Source organism: Haematobia irritans, chromosome 3 (genome assembly GCF_050003625.1).
Source record: "Haematobia irritans isolate KBUSLIRL chromosome 3, ASM5000362v1, whole genome shotgun sequence".
Taxonomy (NCBI): domain Eukaryota; kingdom Metazoa; phylum Arthropoda; class Insecta; order Diptera; family Muscidae; genus Haematobia; species Haematobia irritans.
The window spans coordinates 183547274-183563967 of NC_134399.1; the positions used below are offsets into that span (position 1 = coordinate 183547274).

At 32.0% G+C, this 16694-nt stretch overlaps 1 protein-coding gene across 3 annotated transcripts; it reads left to right on the forward strand.

The window, feature by feature from the left end:
- Window positions 1–9391: 9391 nt before the first annotated feature.
- On the forward strand, window positions 9392–16223 carry LOC142231504 (uncharacterized). 3 transcript variants are annotated; one of them, XM_075302109.1, is made up of 2 exons: window positions 9392–9936; window positions 15292–16223. In XM_075302109.1, exons 1-2 carry the CDS (start codon window positions 9926–9928, stop codon window positions 16196–16198), a joined length of 918 nt encoding a protein of 305 aa, XP_075158224.1. In that variant the 5' UTR covers window positions 9392–9925; the 3' UTR covers window positions 16199–16223. The 3 variants fall into 3 exon arrangements, with proteins under 3 accessions (XP_075158224.1, XP_075158225.1, XP_075158226.1); XM_075302110.1 differs by lacking the exon at window positions 9392–9936 and adding an exon at window positions 11383–11895; XM_075302111.1 differs by lacking the exon at window positions 9392–9936 and adding an exon at window positions 11383–11867.
- The last annotated feature ends 471 nt before the right edge of the window (window positions 16224–16694 follow it).

Genomic DNA, 16694 nt, shown 5'->3' on the forward strand with positions numbered 1-16694 from the left:
GTCTTTGGAAAATTCTGCAAAAAGTTATTTTTACTTCAAGTCGTTTCCTTTTCACAGTAAGCTCTTTTTTTTGTCGTCTTCTTTTAGTTTGTTTTTATTTTTCTCACGTCACCATTGCCATAGCTACAGCCCAGTTGGTAGCTCGCCGTCTTCGGTATTTTGGTTTCTTTTTCCTTCTTGTTCTAGAGAAACAAACTCCAAATATATAACACTTGCAATTCAAACAAGTTGCACATGCCACAAATTCTTAACATAAGTAAGCAAAAATTGTAAGTAGACAAAAACAGACAGTTTGCGTACACATTTTCCATTCTTTGTTTGCCGTTTGTAGCATTCACATTTGCATGCTATCGCAACGTCTTGGAAAATGATAAAGGGAGTAATAGACTTGGATGGGAATGTAACAGTGTCCCAATATCATCTATGTTATGTGGTCGGGTCGGGATGTTCACCGTCCAAAAATAAAATTTTGCTCTTGATGCATGTTTGGGGTGATCATTGTCCTTCTCTGCGTTCAGAAATATAGGTCTCAGATTCGTGAATCATATAGTCCCGACCAGGGCTGTGGAGTCGAGCCAATTTTGCTCGAATCCGACTCCAGCATTTTTCATCAGCCTCGACTCCGACTACGGGTAATATAATTAAATCTCATTTTAATACCACTAATTTGTAGTTCTATAGTGGGGGGTACCGTAAATGGATCGATATAAATTATCGTATTTATTTATGTGTGCAAAAAATATCTTAATTTCAAATTTGATGCCAATTGAACTTTATATTCAAAATTTAAGGCAATGTCGGTCCAATGTTTAATAAATAAAATAATGATAAAAATACCCATCACAATATGGGCAGATACCAACAGTATTCAGTATATATATTTATAGACAAGTAAAGAAAGTTAAAATTCGGGCGGGGCTGCTTGTATTTTACCTTTCAACACACTGTGGACCAAAATTAATGATACCATCTCTAATACTTTAAATTTGTTGCATGAATTTAAATCGGAACCGATTTAGACAAACTTGTATACACTTCTACAAAATCTATGTACTTAAAATTAAAATCTAACATTATGGGACGAAACACAATTTTAGTAAAAAACAACTAAGGAAAGTCAGAAGTCGGGCAGGCCGACTATAATATACTCTGCATAACTGTGCATTTAGATCTACATTTCGATAAAATCTCAAATATTTCAAATTTTGAGAAAATTTGCTATAGAAATACAATTTTGAGAGAATTTTCTATAGAAATAAAATTTTGACCAAAATATCTATAAAATAAAATGTTGACAAATTATTTTACAGAAACAAAATTTTGACAAAATTTTCTATAGCAATCAAATTTTGACAATATTTTCAATAGAAATAAATTTTTGAAAAAATTATGAATAGCAATAAAATTTTGCAAAATTTCCTATAGACATAAAATTTTGAAAAATTTTCTATGGAAATAAAAATTTTGCAGCATATTCTATAGAAATAAAATTTTGCAAAATTTTCTATAGAAATACAATTTTGAAAAAATTTTCCATAGAAATAAAATGTTGACAAAATTTTTTACAGAAATAATATTTGAACAAAATTTTCTATAGAAATAAAATTTTGACAAAATGTTCTATAGAATTAAATTTTTGAAAAAATTATGAATAGAAAAAAAATTTTGACAAAATTTTCTATAGAAATAAAATTTTGACAAAATTTTCTATAGACATAAAATTTTGCAAAATTTTCTATAGACATAAAATTTTGAAAAATTTTCCATAGAAGTAAAAATTTTGCAAAATTTTCTATAGAAAACAATTTTGAAAAAATTTTCTATTGAAAAAATTTTCTATGACAACATTTTTTAAAGAAATAAAATTTTGACAACATTGTTTATAGAAATATAATTTTGGCAACATTTTCTATATAAATAAAATTTTGAATTTTTTTATAGAAATAAAGTTTTCACAAAATGTTCTATAGAAATAAAATTTTGCAAGACGTAAAATTTTGCAAATTTTCTATAGAAATAAAATTTTGACAAATTTTTTTATACAAATAAAATTTTGACAAAAAATTTCCATAGAAATAAAATGTTGACAACATTTTTTACAGAAATAATATTTGAACAAAATTTTCTATAGAAATACAATTTAGACAAAATTTTCTATAGAATTAAATTTTTGAAAAAATTATGAATAGAAATAAAATTTTGCAAAATTTTCTATATACATACAATTTTGAAAAATTTTCCATAGAAATAAAAATTTTGCAAAGTTTTCTATAGAAAACAATTTTGAAAAAATTTTCTATTGAAAAAATTTTCTATGACAACATTTTTTATAGAAATAAAATTTTGACAAAATTTTTTATAGAAATATAATTTTGGCAACATTTTCTATATAAATAAAATTTTGACATTTTTATACCCTTCACCACTACTGTGGTACAGGGTATAATAAGTTTGTGCATTTGTATGTAACGCCAAGAAATAGTGTTCATGGACCCATCTTTTAGTATACCGATCGGCTTAGAATTAAATTCTGAGTCGATTTAGCGATGTCCGTCTGTCTATCTGACTGTCTGTCCGTCCGTCTGTCTGTATATGTAATTTTGTGCACAAAGTACAGCTCACAATTTAAGTCCGATCGTCCTCAAATTTGGCATAGGGCCGTTTATTGGGACAGAGACAATCGCTATTGGTTTTGGAAAAAATCGGTTCAGATTTAGATATAGTTGCCATATATATTTATCTCCGATTTAGTCATAGTTAGCGTGTTTATCAACCGATTTTCTTGAAATATCGTACATCCAAATATTTTATGAATCTCGAAAAATTATGAATCTTGCAAAATATCAGCCAAATCGGTTCTGATTTAGATATAGCTCCCATATATATTTTTCGTCCGATTTAGACTCATATGACCACAGAGGCCAAAGTTTACTACCGATCTTCGTGAAATTTTGCACAGAGGGTAGAATTGACATTCTACCAATGCTTGGTAAATTTGATTGAAATCGGTTAAAATTTAGATATATATACATCATTCGTCCGATTTGAACTTATATGGCCACAAAAGCCAGAGTTTTGCCGTGATTTGCTTCAAATTTTGCTTAAGGGGTACGTTTACTAGTATCGTTAAGTGTGTCAAATTTTGTTAAAATCGGTTCAGATTTAGATATAGCTCACATATATATCTTTCGCCCGATTTGGACTTATATGGTCTCAAAAGCCAGAGTTTTGCCTTGACTTACTTCAAATTTTGTACAAGCGGTACTTTTAGCGATACTATTGTATGTGCAAATATGGTCAAAATCGATTCAGATTTAGATTTGAACTTATATGGCCTCAAAATCCAGGGTTTTGCCGTGATTTGCTTCAAATTTCGCACAAGGAGTACGTTTAGTAGTATCGGTAATTGTGCTTGGTTGAAATCGGTTCAGATTTAGATATGGCTCCCATATATATCTTCCGTCCGATTTGCACTCATATGACCAGGGGGGCCAAAGTTATACTCTCATTTACATGAAATTTCGCATAGATAGAAGAATTATTATTCTAACTATACATGTCAAATTTAGTCAAAATCGGTTCAGATTATATATAGCTCCCATATATACGTACAACAGAGTTGGGGAAATATGGTAGACTGTTACACATTTTAGACCCATTTTCAATGGAAATTTTATCCAATTAACTGGATAGCGCTAGCCGATTTAAATTTTTATTCTAGAGATTTTGTAGAAGTAAAAAATTGTCTCCTTTATATAGCTTCCAGCAAATGTGAAGTAGTTGAAATGGTAACTCAAATTTTGGCCTACATAGGGGTGGAGGGTATAATATAGTCGGCCCCGCCCGATTTTAGACTTTACTTACTTGTTTTTTATAGAAATAAAGTTTTTACAAAATTTTCTATAGAAGTAAAATTTTGCAAGACGTAAAATTTTGCAAAATTTTCTATAGAAATAAAATTTTGACAAATTTTTTTATACAAATAAAATTTTGACAAAATTTTCTATAGGTATACAATTTTGTAAAATTTCCTATAGACATAAAATTTTGCATAATTTTCTATAGAAATAAAATTTTTACAAAATTTTCTATAGAATAAAAATTTTGAAAAATGTTCTATAGAAAAACATTTTGCAAAATTTCCCAAAGAAATAAAAATTTTTGCAAAATTTTCTATAAAAAACAATTTTGAAAAAATTTTCTATAGAAATAAAATGTTGACAAAATTTTTTATAGAAATAAAATTTTGGCAAAATTTTCTATATAAATAAAATTTTTACAAAATTTTCTGTAGAAATAAAATTTTGACAAAATTTTCTATAGAAATAAAATTTTGACAAAATTCTCTATAGAAATAAAATTTTGACAAAATTTTCTACAGAAATAATATTTGGACAAAATTCTCTACAGAAATAAATTTTTTACAAAATTGTCTATAGAAATAAAATTTTGACAAGAATTTTTATAGATATACAATTTTGACAAAATTTTCTATAGAAACAAATTTTTGAAAAAAGATTTCTGCCAATATTTGACATATGTATATAGATAGGTAGGTATATGGTTTAAAATAAAATTAAAAAAATGAAATCGATTGTTCTAAATATTTCAAATTAATGGTTATCCCAGCAAAAAAAAAACATCGCCAAAAAGGTAGTGAAAATGTTCTTTTTGGATCCAGAAGTGGTGCCAAATTTACGCAGAAGCGATTAATTTAACATGGGCTTGTCATAGGACGGATGTCCACCTATTCAAAAGCCGCTGCACTGTATTTGCATTACTTCTTAAGGAGTGAGGTGAAGACGGTGTTTTTGGATCTGAATTAAAAAATTATGTACTATTTTGACAAATAAATAATTTTTAAAATTTCTTATGATTTTTAATGCATTATAACGCTTGTCTGGAACGTTTGTCATCAAATATTTTGAAAAATTTGCAATTTTTCTAATTTTCGGCTAAATTTAAATAATTTGTAACTTTTTATTAATTCTTAATTTGTTTTTAATCTATTAAAAATATGAAAACAGCGAGTTATAAAAAAATTGACTCAAATGAACTTCCTGTGCAGTTAAAATAAAGCACATCTTTTGGAGGGCATTTTTTGAAGTTTTTTTTTGTGCCTTTGGAAGTTGTGCCTTGAGAAGAACTTCCAATTTTTTTTGCTTGAATGATCTGTTTTACAATTCTTAAAATTTGTTTTAATTTTTTCTGCTTATTCTATTAATCTGTTTACTGTGCATTTAAATAGACTGCAAGTAAGTCTAAGCTATGAATGTGTTAGTTCATGGTATTTTGTTAATATGTGTGTACATGGGCAATTCGATGTGTAGATGTAAGAAATGTATGATAAATATATATATATATATACACAAAAACCATAACAGTTCGCATATCCTTTTATGGCATACAACAAGATAAGAATGTTGTTGACGTATGAAATGTCAAATATTTTTTCTCCTTATTCTCTTCGCAATCAGACTTATAAGTAAGTGAACACCGAAAAAAAAAAAACAAAACACAAAAGATAACAAGTCTATACGTCAAGAAGTTCGACCGGGCGTAATCTTTAATACCCACCACCATGGAAACCTCTCAAACATGGACACCTTCCTAAAGTGGACTTTTGTCTGGAGACGTTTGCTATATTAACATACTAAAATTAACCTCTTATAAATGAACACCTTCCAAATGTGGATAATATTTAGAGAAATTACAAAATTTAGAAATTACAGTGAAACGTCTCAGAAGTGGACGCCCATGAACTTATACAAATCAAATCTGTCCCAGGCCTTTTTGGACCTAAACTATCTTTTGGCTTCTAATTTCAGGTAAATCGTATAAAAATGTCCAAGAAGCCAAAATGTGAAATCGATCTCTAAAGTGCTATACCAAAACTCTGACCTCTATACACAACATATTCGGAAGTCGTATATGGGGACCTTAAACCACTTTAGTGTTATAATTTCAAATCAAATGAGAGGGTCGATTTATATGGACGTTATATCAACACAAGCAGCAATGTAGCCAATGCGATAGCATGCCCGCCTTGCATACACAAGGTCGTGAGTTCGATTCCTGCTTCGACCGAACACCAAAAAGTTTTTCAGCGGTGGATTATCCCACCTCAGTAATGCTGGTGACATTTCTGAGGGTTTCAAAGCTTCTCTATGTGGTTTCACTGTAATGTGGAACGCCGTTCGGACTCGGCTATAAAAAGGAGGTCCCTTGTCATTGAGCTTAACATGGAATCGGGCAGCACTCAGTGATAAGAGAGAAGTTCACCAATGCGGTATCACTAAGTGAGCCTGATACATCGGACTGCCACCTAACCTAACCTAATGTAGCCAATCGTCTCAGTTGGCATTTTTGCAGTTGAAAGTCGACTGTTTATGTAAAATGTTCCATACAATATTAGCCTAACCCACTATTTTCATAATTTACGAGTTTTCATTTTATTTTTTTTCGAGTGTACATGTAGAATAATATCCGTGCTAGGCATTGCTTTTTCTTAATTCTTTATTTAAATCGAGCAATGGAAAAAGAAAATGTTATATTAAAATGTAGCCTTCATTATATATCACATACGTTAGGGTGTATTGGAATTTTATTGAAAATCTTTTTGTAAATACATTTGAAATTATTAACTATTAATTAAAAACCATATAGGAATGTCTAATAAAGGGTGATTCTTTTGAGGTTAGGATTTTCATGCATTAGTATTTGACAGATCACGTGGGATTTCAGACATGGTGTCAAAGAGAAAGATGCTCAGTATGCTTTGACATTTCATCATGAATAGACTTACTAACGAGCCACAACGTCGAATTTTCAGTGAATGGGCCCTAGAAAAGTTGGCAGAAAATCCGCTTTTTTATCGACAAATTTTGTTCAGCGATGAGGCTCATTTCTGGTTGAATGGCTACGTAAATAAGCAAAATTGCCGCATTTGGAGTGAAGAGCAACCAGAAGCCGTTCAAGAACTGCCCATGCATCCCGAAAAATGCACTGTTTGGTGTGGTTTGTACGCTGGTGGAATCATTGGACCGTATTTTTTCAAAGATGCTGTTGGACGCAACGTTACGGTGAATGGCGATCGCTATCGTTCGATGCTAACAAACTTTTTGTTGCCAAAAATGGAAGAACTGAACTTGGTTGACATGTGGTTTCAACAAGATGGCGCTACATGCCACACAGCTCGCGATTCTATGGCCATTTTGAGGGAAAACTTCGGAGAACAATTCATCTCAAGAAATGGACCGGTAAGTTGGCCACCAAGATCATGCGATTTGACGCCTTTAGACTATTTTTTGTGGGGCTACGTCAAGTCTAAAGTCTACAGAAATAAGCCAGCAACTATTCCAGCTTTGGAAGACAACATTTCCGAAGAAATTCGGGCTATTCCGGCCGAAATGCTCGAAAAAGTTGCCCAAAATTGGACTTTCCGAATGGACCACCTAAGACGCAGCCGCGGTCAACATTTAAATGAAATTATCTTCAAAAAGTAAATGTCATGGACCAATCTAACGTTTCAAATAAAGAACCGATGAGATTTTGCAAATTTTATGCGTTTTTTTTTTTTTAAAAAAGTTATCAAGCTCTTAACAAATCACCCTTTATATAAAGTAATACGTTATTGCATCTACGTAGTTATACAAAAAAGGTTTGGTTATTTAATTTAAAGTGTTTTAAGAGAATGTATAACCATAAATCCTTGGCGTAATCGATTACTGAAGTAACGCCGACCAACTACAATACTTTCCTCGCCCGTTTTTTGTATATTGGTCTTAATGTCCATCTTACTCGTCACTATATCAAAGCGGTATTTTGAGCACTAACCACAGAAAAATTTCAAGAAATTTAAAGACAATTGTAAAAGTATACGTATGTTATATTTAAATCTAGACCGATTTGGAAAATTTTTTAAAATTTCCAAAAAAAAAATATTTTGCAAAATTTTATTTCTATAGATAATTTCGTCAAAATTTTATTTCTGCAGAAAATTTTGTAAAAATCTTATTTCCGGAAAAATTTTATTTCTATAGAAAAATTTGTTAAAAATTTTATTTCTATAGGAAATTTTATCAAAATATTGTAAAATATTTATTTCTGCAGAAAATTTTGTAAAAATTTTATTTCTACAAAAAATGTTATCAAAATTTTATTTCCATAGAAAATTTTGTCAAAATTTTATTTCTAACGAGAATTTTATCAAAATTTTATTTCTATAGAGAATTTTGTCAATAGAAAATTTTGTCAAAATTTTATTTCTAAAGAAAATTTTATTTCTATCGAAAATTTTGTCAAAATTTTATTTCTATCGAAAATTTTGTAAAAATTTTATTTCTATAAAAAATTTTGTCAAAATTTTATTTCTAAAGAAAATTTTATTTCTGTAGAAAATTTTGTCAAAATTGTGTTTCTATAGGAAATTTTGTCAAAATTGTGTTTCTATAGGAAATTTTGTCAAAATTTTATTTCTATAGAACATTTTATAAAAATGTTATTTGTAAAAATTTTTTATTCTGCGAATTTTGTAAAAATTTTATTTCTATAGAAAATTTTGTCAACAATTTTGTCCAATTTTAATTTTATAAGAAATTTTGTCAAAATTTTATTTCTATTACTCATTTTTATGGAAAATTTTATCAACAATTTTTTTCTATAGAAAATTGTGTTAAAATTTTACTTCTATAGAAAATGTTGTCCAAGTTTTATTTCTAAAGAAAGTTGTATTTCTGTAGCAAATTTTATCAAAATTTTGTAAAAATTTTATTTCTATAGAAAATTTTGTTAAAATTTTATTTTTGTTAAATTTGTTTTTGTTTGTTAAAATTTTATTTTTGTATAAAATTTTGTCAAAATTTTATTTCTATAGAAAATTTTATAAAAATGTTATTTGTAAAAATCTTTTATTCTGCGAATTTTTTAAAAATTTTATTTCTATAGAAAATTTTGTCAAAAATTTTGTCCAATTTTAATTCTATAAGAAATTTTGTAAAAATTTTATTTCTATTATTTATTTTTATGGAAAATTTTATCAACAATTTATTTCTATAGGAAATTTTTATTTCTATCGAAAATTTTGTAAAAATTTTATTTCTATACAAAATTTTGTCAAAATTTTATTTCTATAAAAAATGTTGTCAAAATTGTATTTCTAAAGAAAATTTTATTTCTGTAGCAAATTTTGTAAAAATTTTATTTCTATAGAAAATTTTGTCAACATTTTATTTCTATAGAAAATTTTATAAACATGTTATTTGTAAAAATCTTTTATTCTGCGAATTTTGTAAAAATTTTATTTCTGTAGAAAATTTTGTCAACAATTTTGTCCAGTTTTAATTCTGTTAAACCTAGTTTAACAGTTGTGTTTTTTTTTTATATATATATTTGGAATTTCATGAATTAATTACTTGAAATACACTTGTATAAATCTGAATTAATAATTTTAAGCTTAACGTATCTATTAATATTAACATTGAATTCATTATTATTGGCAACGCTATAAGCAAAGAAAAGCTTTTATCTATTAGTACTATAAGCCTAGTTGTCTCGCTTCAACTTTCTTTTTAACTCCTTTTTTTTAAATACTCTCTCTAATGGTCAATTGTCAGCTTACATTATTATACTCGGTCACTTTGAATTCTGTCCTCCAGCCGGTAAGAAGCTCAACACACCAATAAACTGTTACAACATTTGAAATCTGAAACCTGTTCTTTTTCTTATTTCTTTTATTTTTACTTGGCATAATTTTACGATTCCTGAGCTGCACTAAAAATAAATACAGTCCACTTCCAGACGGTCGATCAGGAATTGTACATGGTCCTTCTTTAACCGGCAAAAGAACTGGGAAAAAAGGTTAACAACTATTTGGATTACGTCCACTGTTACAAAATTTCTATCACTCCAATCATTTACAAGGAAAATGGATCAAAGGTAGGTGAGATTTATTTTGTATGTGAATGGTCAAAAAGGTTGTGTTGAAGCCTAAAATATGCTTATAAATTTCCAAATACTGGTTGAGAATTGAAAGTCAAAGTGTGCAAATTTATCTCCTGAAAAAAAAAAGAATCTCCCAAAATCAAATTTCTTGCTTCAGACAGCTTTTTACGAAAGCGAAGTAAAAGATTGCTCTGTTGTATTTTTACGAAATACAATTTATACCTCAAGTACAAAGTCCAAAAATAGCTTTGTTCTTTACATTCTTGCGACATTTGCAAGCTCTTTACTCTTTCCTAAATTCTCTTTTTTTTCTAACGGATTAAATTTGTTGCCACATTTCGTGCTATACATAATTGCATAAAAGAACTCTTAGCTTCAAAACTTCGTTTTGTAGCGCGCACAACAAATTCTCAAGCTGTGTTCATAAATTAAGAAGACATAACTGGTCTTTATTTTATATTTGATTATATTTTCGTCATAACCATAATTAACTTGGGTCCTGGTTAACTTCAATCAAATTACAGAGAAAACTAATTACATATTTCTAACCTCTGCTTAACACAAACATCGAACAAAATTTTTATTTATGTTGTCATTAACACCTCAAAAACAGATACCTGTTGCTAACAGCCAAGTTGATGCAGACTCATAAATGAGATCTGGTATGCCCTTGATGAACATGACTGTTAGCATGTATGCTATGATCAGAAACATTTAATTTTTTCCCCTAGCGTTTGCTGCCTTACACATATACTTCTCCTCATACGTCTACATTGACCACTTTGTACAATCTGTCCATCACCACACAACCCCTCCACATATTTCTTAACATTGACCAAATTTCAAGAAGAGAAAGAAATAATGTTAAAAGCTTACATCAACCACCGTCAATTGTATCCATATATGTTTTAACTTGGTATAACTAAATGTTCAACAGCTTCCATTCTGTATTCAGTTTCTCTTCTCGCCCCGTAACTTAACTCGGAAATAAGAGTTTTATTCTCTTTACACAATCTCAGCTGTTAAACCACTCTATGTTACGCGAATTGCTAAGCTGAATTGGCAGCTTGTCAGACTCTCTGGGTGGTTAGCTAGCAGCGCAGCCCAAGGGCTTTCGTACTCATTCGATTCTCTTGTGTTTCACTCTTGGTGGTGTATGTGCGTTTTTGCACTTTATGTACGTTGCCATACGTTTGCCATAAAACGGGCTGGTTTGCCAAACAATACACGAGTAAATTCATATCAGTGACTTATTTAGAGGCAAGATAACTGATATTTACACATTGTTCCATCATATTCATTGGTTACCTACCAAACTATACATAGTCTAAAGTGAAGTCGTCGATTGTTACTTTACTTTGGTACCGATTGTCGATCCCAGAGTGATGTCGATGGTCGATCCCAGAGTGATGTCGAGTGATATGGCAACATTAGACACGTAAATGCAAGAAGGCATATGTCTCTCTCCGCAGCATGGCATACATATATGTGCATTGCTGAAAGAGGTCTGTTGATCAACAAACTAATTCATTTGAATTTACATTTCAAGCTGTGAACATGAAAAAGAACAAATGACGGAAGAATGAAATATGAACTTACAGAAAGTAGAAGTGAATTGAAGAGTTGAAAAAGGCAAATATTAAGAAGTAAATAAGGAATACGAACTGAAAATTTTGTGTAATTGGAAAAGTAAACAAAATCAAAATTGGAAGACGGACAGCAAGTTGTTTAGTTGAACATAGAAATTAAAAATTACGAAAGGAAAATCATTGTTTGTACAAAACTCATTTACGGCTGTATATAATCTTGTTGGTCACTAAATTTGGCATATCTTCGCAAATTGGTGGAGTCGAAGTATACATACATAACGGTGGTTGCGTTCCGTGGACACATTGAGCTTGATGGTGGAGAGGTGGTCGTAGGAGGTGAGGAATATTCACTGATTTTAGAGTGGTGAGTGGAGAAGATATGTGGTAGTCATACATGAGTGTTACCTACGCTAGTCATGAGAAAAAAATGCTAAATTGTAACTCTTATTTTTTGATATTTTCTGTCAGAATAATTATTTATACATCTAATAAGTACTGTTGTTTACATTTGTACACGGATTATATATTGTTTAAATTTGATATACCATGTACAATTCCTGATCGACCGTCTGGAAGTGGACTGTATTTATTTTTAGTGCAGCTCAGGAATCGTAAAATTATGCCAAGTAAAAATAAAAGAAATAAGAAAAAGAACAGGTTTCAGATTTCAAATGTTGTAACAGTTTATTGGTGTGTTGAGCTTCTTACCGGCTGGAGGACAGAATTCAAAGTATTTTTCATTTTATTTACCACACCATGCTGTAGTGAAACCTGAGCGAGCGTCCACTAAAGTTAGAGTGGTATTTAATGCGTCAAAGAAAACAACTACTGGAGTTTCTTTGAACGATATCCTGCATACTGGACCCATTCTTCAAAACGATCTGATGAATGTTGTTTTACGATGGCGTTTTTTTAGATACGTTTTTAATGGTGACATCCAGAAGATGTATCGCCAAATATACGTTCATCCTGATGATAGACAATTTCAGCGAATATTGTTTAGAAATTTGTCGACTGAAACCATAAACGATTACTGTTTGAAAACTGTAACCTTTGGAGTAAACTGTGCTCCATATTTAGCGATTAGAACGCTCCTTCAATTGAGCGAAGACGCTAAAGATACTCATCCAACTGCTTCATCCATATTGCAACACCAGATATATGTCGACGATGTTCTTTCTGGTGGTCATTCAATCGCTGAAACAAAATATTACTTGTTACAACTGATCGATTTACTGAATTCAGCTGGGTTTCCTCTCAAAAAGATTACGGCAAATAGCCCTGATATTCTGCAACACATGGCCCCCGAGGATCTTCTAAACGAAGATTTTCTAAAACTAGAGGACACAAGTGATACCAAAACATTGGGCATTCGATGGAATGCAATGACTGATTCGTTTTACTATAAGGTATCGAATATTACTATTCCTCCTGGTCCGCTAACTAAAAGAAAGATATTGTCAATAGTCGCAAAAATTTTCGATCCGGCAGGTTGGTTATCACCAATGATTGTTACAGCGAAAATGTTGCTTCAACAATTATGGATCGACGGGACTGACTGGGACGAGGAGATCAAAACCCATTCGTTCGAAAAATGGAACTGTTTTATTCTCAATTTTCCTGACATTGAGTCAATTAAAATTCCACGATGGCTCAATTATTCACCCGACAGACAAGTTGAAATGCACGGATTCTGTGATGCTTCCGAGAAAGCATACTGTGCCTGCTTATATATCTGTACCATTTCTTCCGAAAATACCAGAACAACTCATTTGCTGGCTTCGAAGAGCAAAGTTGCCCCGTTAAAAACTGTGAGTTTACCCAGGCTTGAATTATGCGCGGCTGCTCTTTTATCAAAACTGCTTAAATCTGTTTGTCAAAATATGAGCTTACGTGATTCAGACATATATCTCTGGTCTGACTCGACTATTACATTGGCATGGTTAGAAAAGCCACCATTTTACTGGAAAACTTTTGTCGCCAATAAAATTTCCGAAATTCTGGATAACATTGCGAATGCAACTTGGAGGCATGTCCCAACAAGTGAAAATCCTGCCGATCTGGGTACTCGGGGATGTACAGCTTCCGAATTGAGTACAAATTCACTTTGGTGGTATGGCCCTGAATGGCTGTCAAAATCCGCTAAATTCTGGACACAATCTCCAACATTCAAAGAACCAGTATTGGAACGAAAATTATTAAACTTTCATACTGACACACAACTTGATGATATATTAGATCGATTTTCGTCCTTTAACCGAGCTTTGCGTGTATTATGTTTCGTATATCGCTTTGTCAGAAAATGCAAAGGAGAAACTGATCCCAATATACAAACTGAATTTATTACAAACGAAGAAATACTGCTGGTTAAGTACAATCTTATACGCATGGCGCAACTGAAATACTATTCGTCTGAATATCGATCACTAGAAAATAAATTACCCATTGACGCAAAGAGCCGACTATTACCACTGAATCCTACTCTTGACGAGAATAAACTGTTACGGGTGAATGGCCGATTATCTAATTCGGACCTTAGTTATAACGAACGGCACCCAATAATTCTACCTGAGAAATCGCGATTCTGTAAATTATTTATTGAATTCACGCATAATATGTTGTTACATTCTGAACATCAAGTGATGTTACGCGCGATACGCCAAGAGTTTTACATTATACGATTGAAAAGTGCCATTAGAAAATGTATAAGGAATTGTGTAAACTGTACCATATACAAAAATCGTATTCGGAATCAAATAATGTCTTCTCTTCCATCTGAGCGATGTACCTTTTCGTTGCCTTTTACCCATACTGGTATCGACTTCGCGGGGCCATTCGAATTGAAGACATCGAAACTTAGAAATGCCAAACTGCAAAAAGGATATGTTGCCATTTTTGTGTGTTTATCCACTCGGGCTGTTCATTTAGAGGTCTGCTCGGAGCTTACGACTGAAGCCTTTCTATCCACCTTTAATCGTTTTGTGGGACGTAGAGGTTTTCCAAAAAAAGTCTTTTCCGATAACGGAACCAATTTTGTTGGCGCAAGCAGAGTATTAGCGTCAGAATACAAAACGTTTTTGAAAACCGCACAAATATCTGTATCCGAAAAGTATAATCTGCATGGTTTCTCGTGGCATTTCATTCCACCTCATGCTCCCCACATGGGTGGAATCTGGGAGGCAGCAGTGAAGAGTATGAAAACTCATTTGCGCAAAGTCGCCTCCAATCTCAAATTTACATATGAGGAGTTCTCAACACTGCTTGTGCGGATTGAAAGTATACTGAATTCTAGACCACTTTCTCCAATGAGTGAGAATCCTGCTGATATTGTCCCACTGACTCCTGGCCATTTACTAAGAGGAGCGCCGTTAATCGCCATCCCGGAGGACTATTCGGATAATCTAAGTCTGATAAGTCGATGGCAAAGACTTAAAGCATTACAAATCCAATTTGCAAAGCGCTGGAAAACTGAGTACATTTATGATCTCCAAAGGAGATACAAATGGAAATCTGTACAGCAAAACCTGAAAGTAAATGATTTTGTTGTCGTTAAGGAGGATAATCTCCCTCCACACGAATGGTGTTTAGGACGAATACTGAAGGTTTACAAGGGCCAAGATTCGAACGTGCGTGTTGCTGAAATACGTACCCAGAATGGAATACTTGTTCGCCCTTTAGTGAAGTTATGCATTCTCCCAATTGCTCAAGATTAATCTTCAACACAACCGTTCGCATATCTAAATAAATCTTACCATTTCAGCTTAAACTCTAGTACACCAATGTGCCGCATTTGTAAGAAGCGTCACTTTATCAAACACTGCCCACATTTTCAAAGGATGTCTGCTGTTGAACGCCGGAATATTATTCGAGAAAAAGGTTTCTGTTTTAACTGTCTGTGCACAGCCCATCAAAGGAACTTTTGTCCATCCCGGAACAAATGTTTAGTTTGCAACAAAAATCACCATACTATGGTTCATGTGGATAATATTCAGCAACCGAATTCTCAAAATTCTTCTAATGTTTCCCGATCACGGCCCTTGAGAAATGCTCAAAACAGAACTATGAGTCGCAGATGTACTAATAACAGGACTCGTCCACGTAGAAGTTCCAGTGTACCTCATCAACGTCAAAAGTACCTTAATGAAAGACTGAGCCGCCGTCTATCCTCTCATGTATTTGTACCTACGGCACTCGCTCGCGTGGTAACATCCACAGGACCAACGAAAGTTCGTTTTCTTATGAGCAGCGGAGAGACCCAGACTGTCGTCTTGCAAAAATTTGTTGACCGTTTAAATCTCAGTACTTCAGTTCGAGATCATAGAGAGTATTGTACGATCAACTTGGAATCTTACCACGATCCGCAAGTAAAAATCCAGATCACCGCCTTGGTTAAACCTCAGTTCAACACAACTTTACCAAAACCCACGTCGGAGCCTTCATTGAGGACAATTTTCGATCATATTACCGATCTTGCTGACCCTCACTTTTTCAATCCAACTAATATTGAACTAATCGTCGCAAACGATCAGCTGTCTGGGATATTAAGAGCTGGAATGATTCAAACGTCATCACATATGCCAATTCTTCAAAGTAGTATTTTTGGTTGGACTGTCTCCGGATCATGTCGCTACCAACATTGCAATCCTGCAAGGCGGGCGGCATGTTAAACCTAGTTTAACAGTTGTGTTTTTTTTTTTTATATATATATTTGGAATTTCATGAATTAATTATTTGAAATACACTTGTATAAATCTGAATTAATAATTTTAAGCTTAACGTATCTATTAATATTAACATTGAATTCATTATTATTGGCAACGCTATAAGCAAAGAAAAGCTTTTATCTATTAGTACTATAAGCCTAGTTGTCTCGCTTCAACTTTCTTTTTAACTCCTTTTTTTTAAATACTCTCTCTAATGGTCAATTGTCAGCTTACATTATTATACTCGGTCACTTTGAATTCTGTCCTCCAGCCGGTAAGAAGCTCAACACACCAATAAACTGTTACAACATTTGAAATCTGAAACCTGTTCTTTTTCTTATTTCTTTTATTTTTACTTGGCATAATTTTACGATTCCTGAGCTGCACTAAAAATAAATACAGTCCACTTCCAGACGGTCGATCAGGAATTGTACAAATTCTATAAGAAATTTTGTCAACA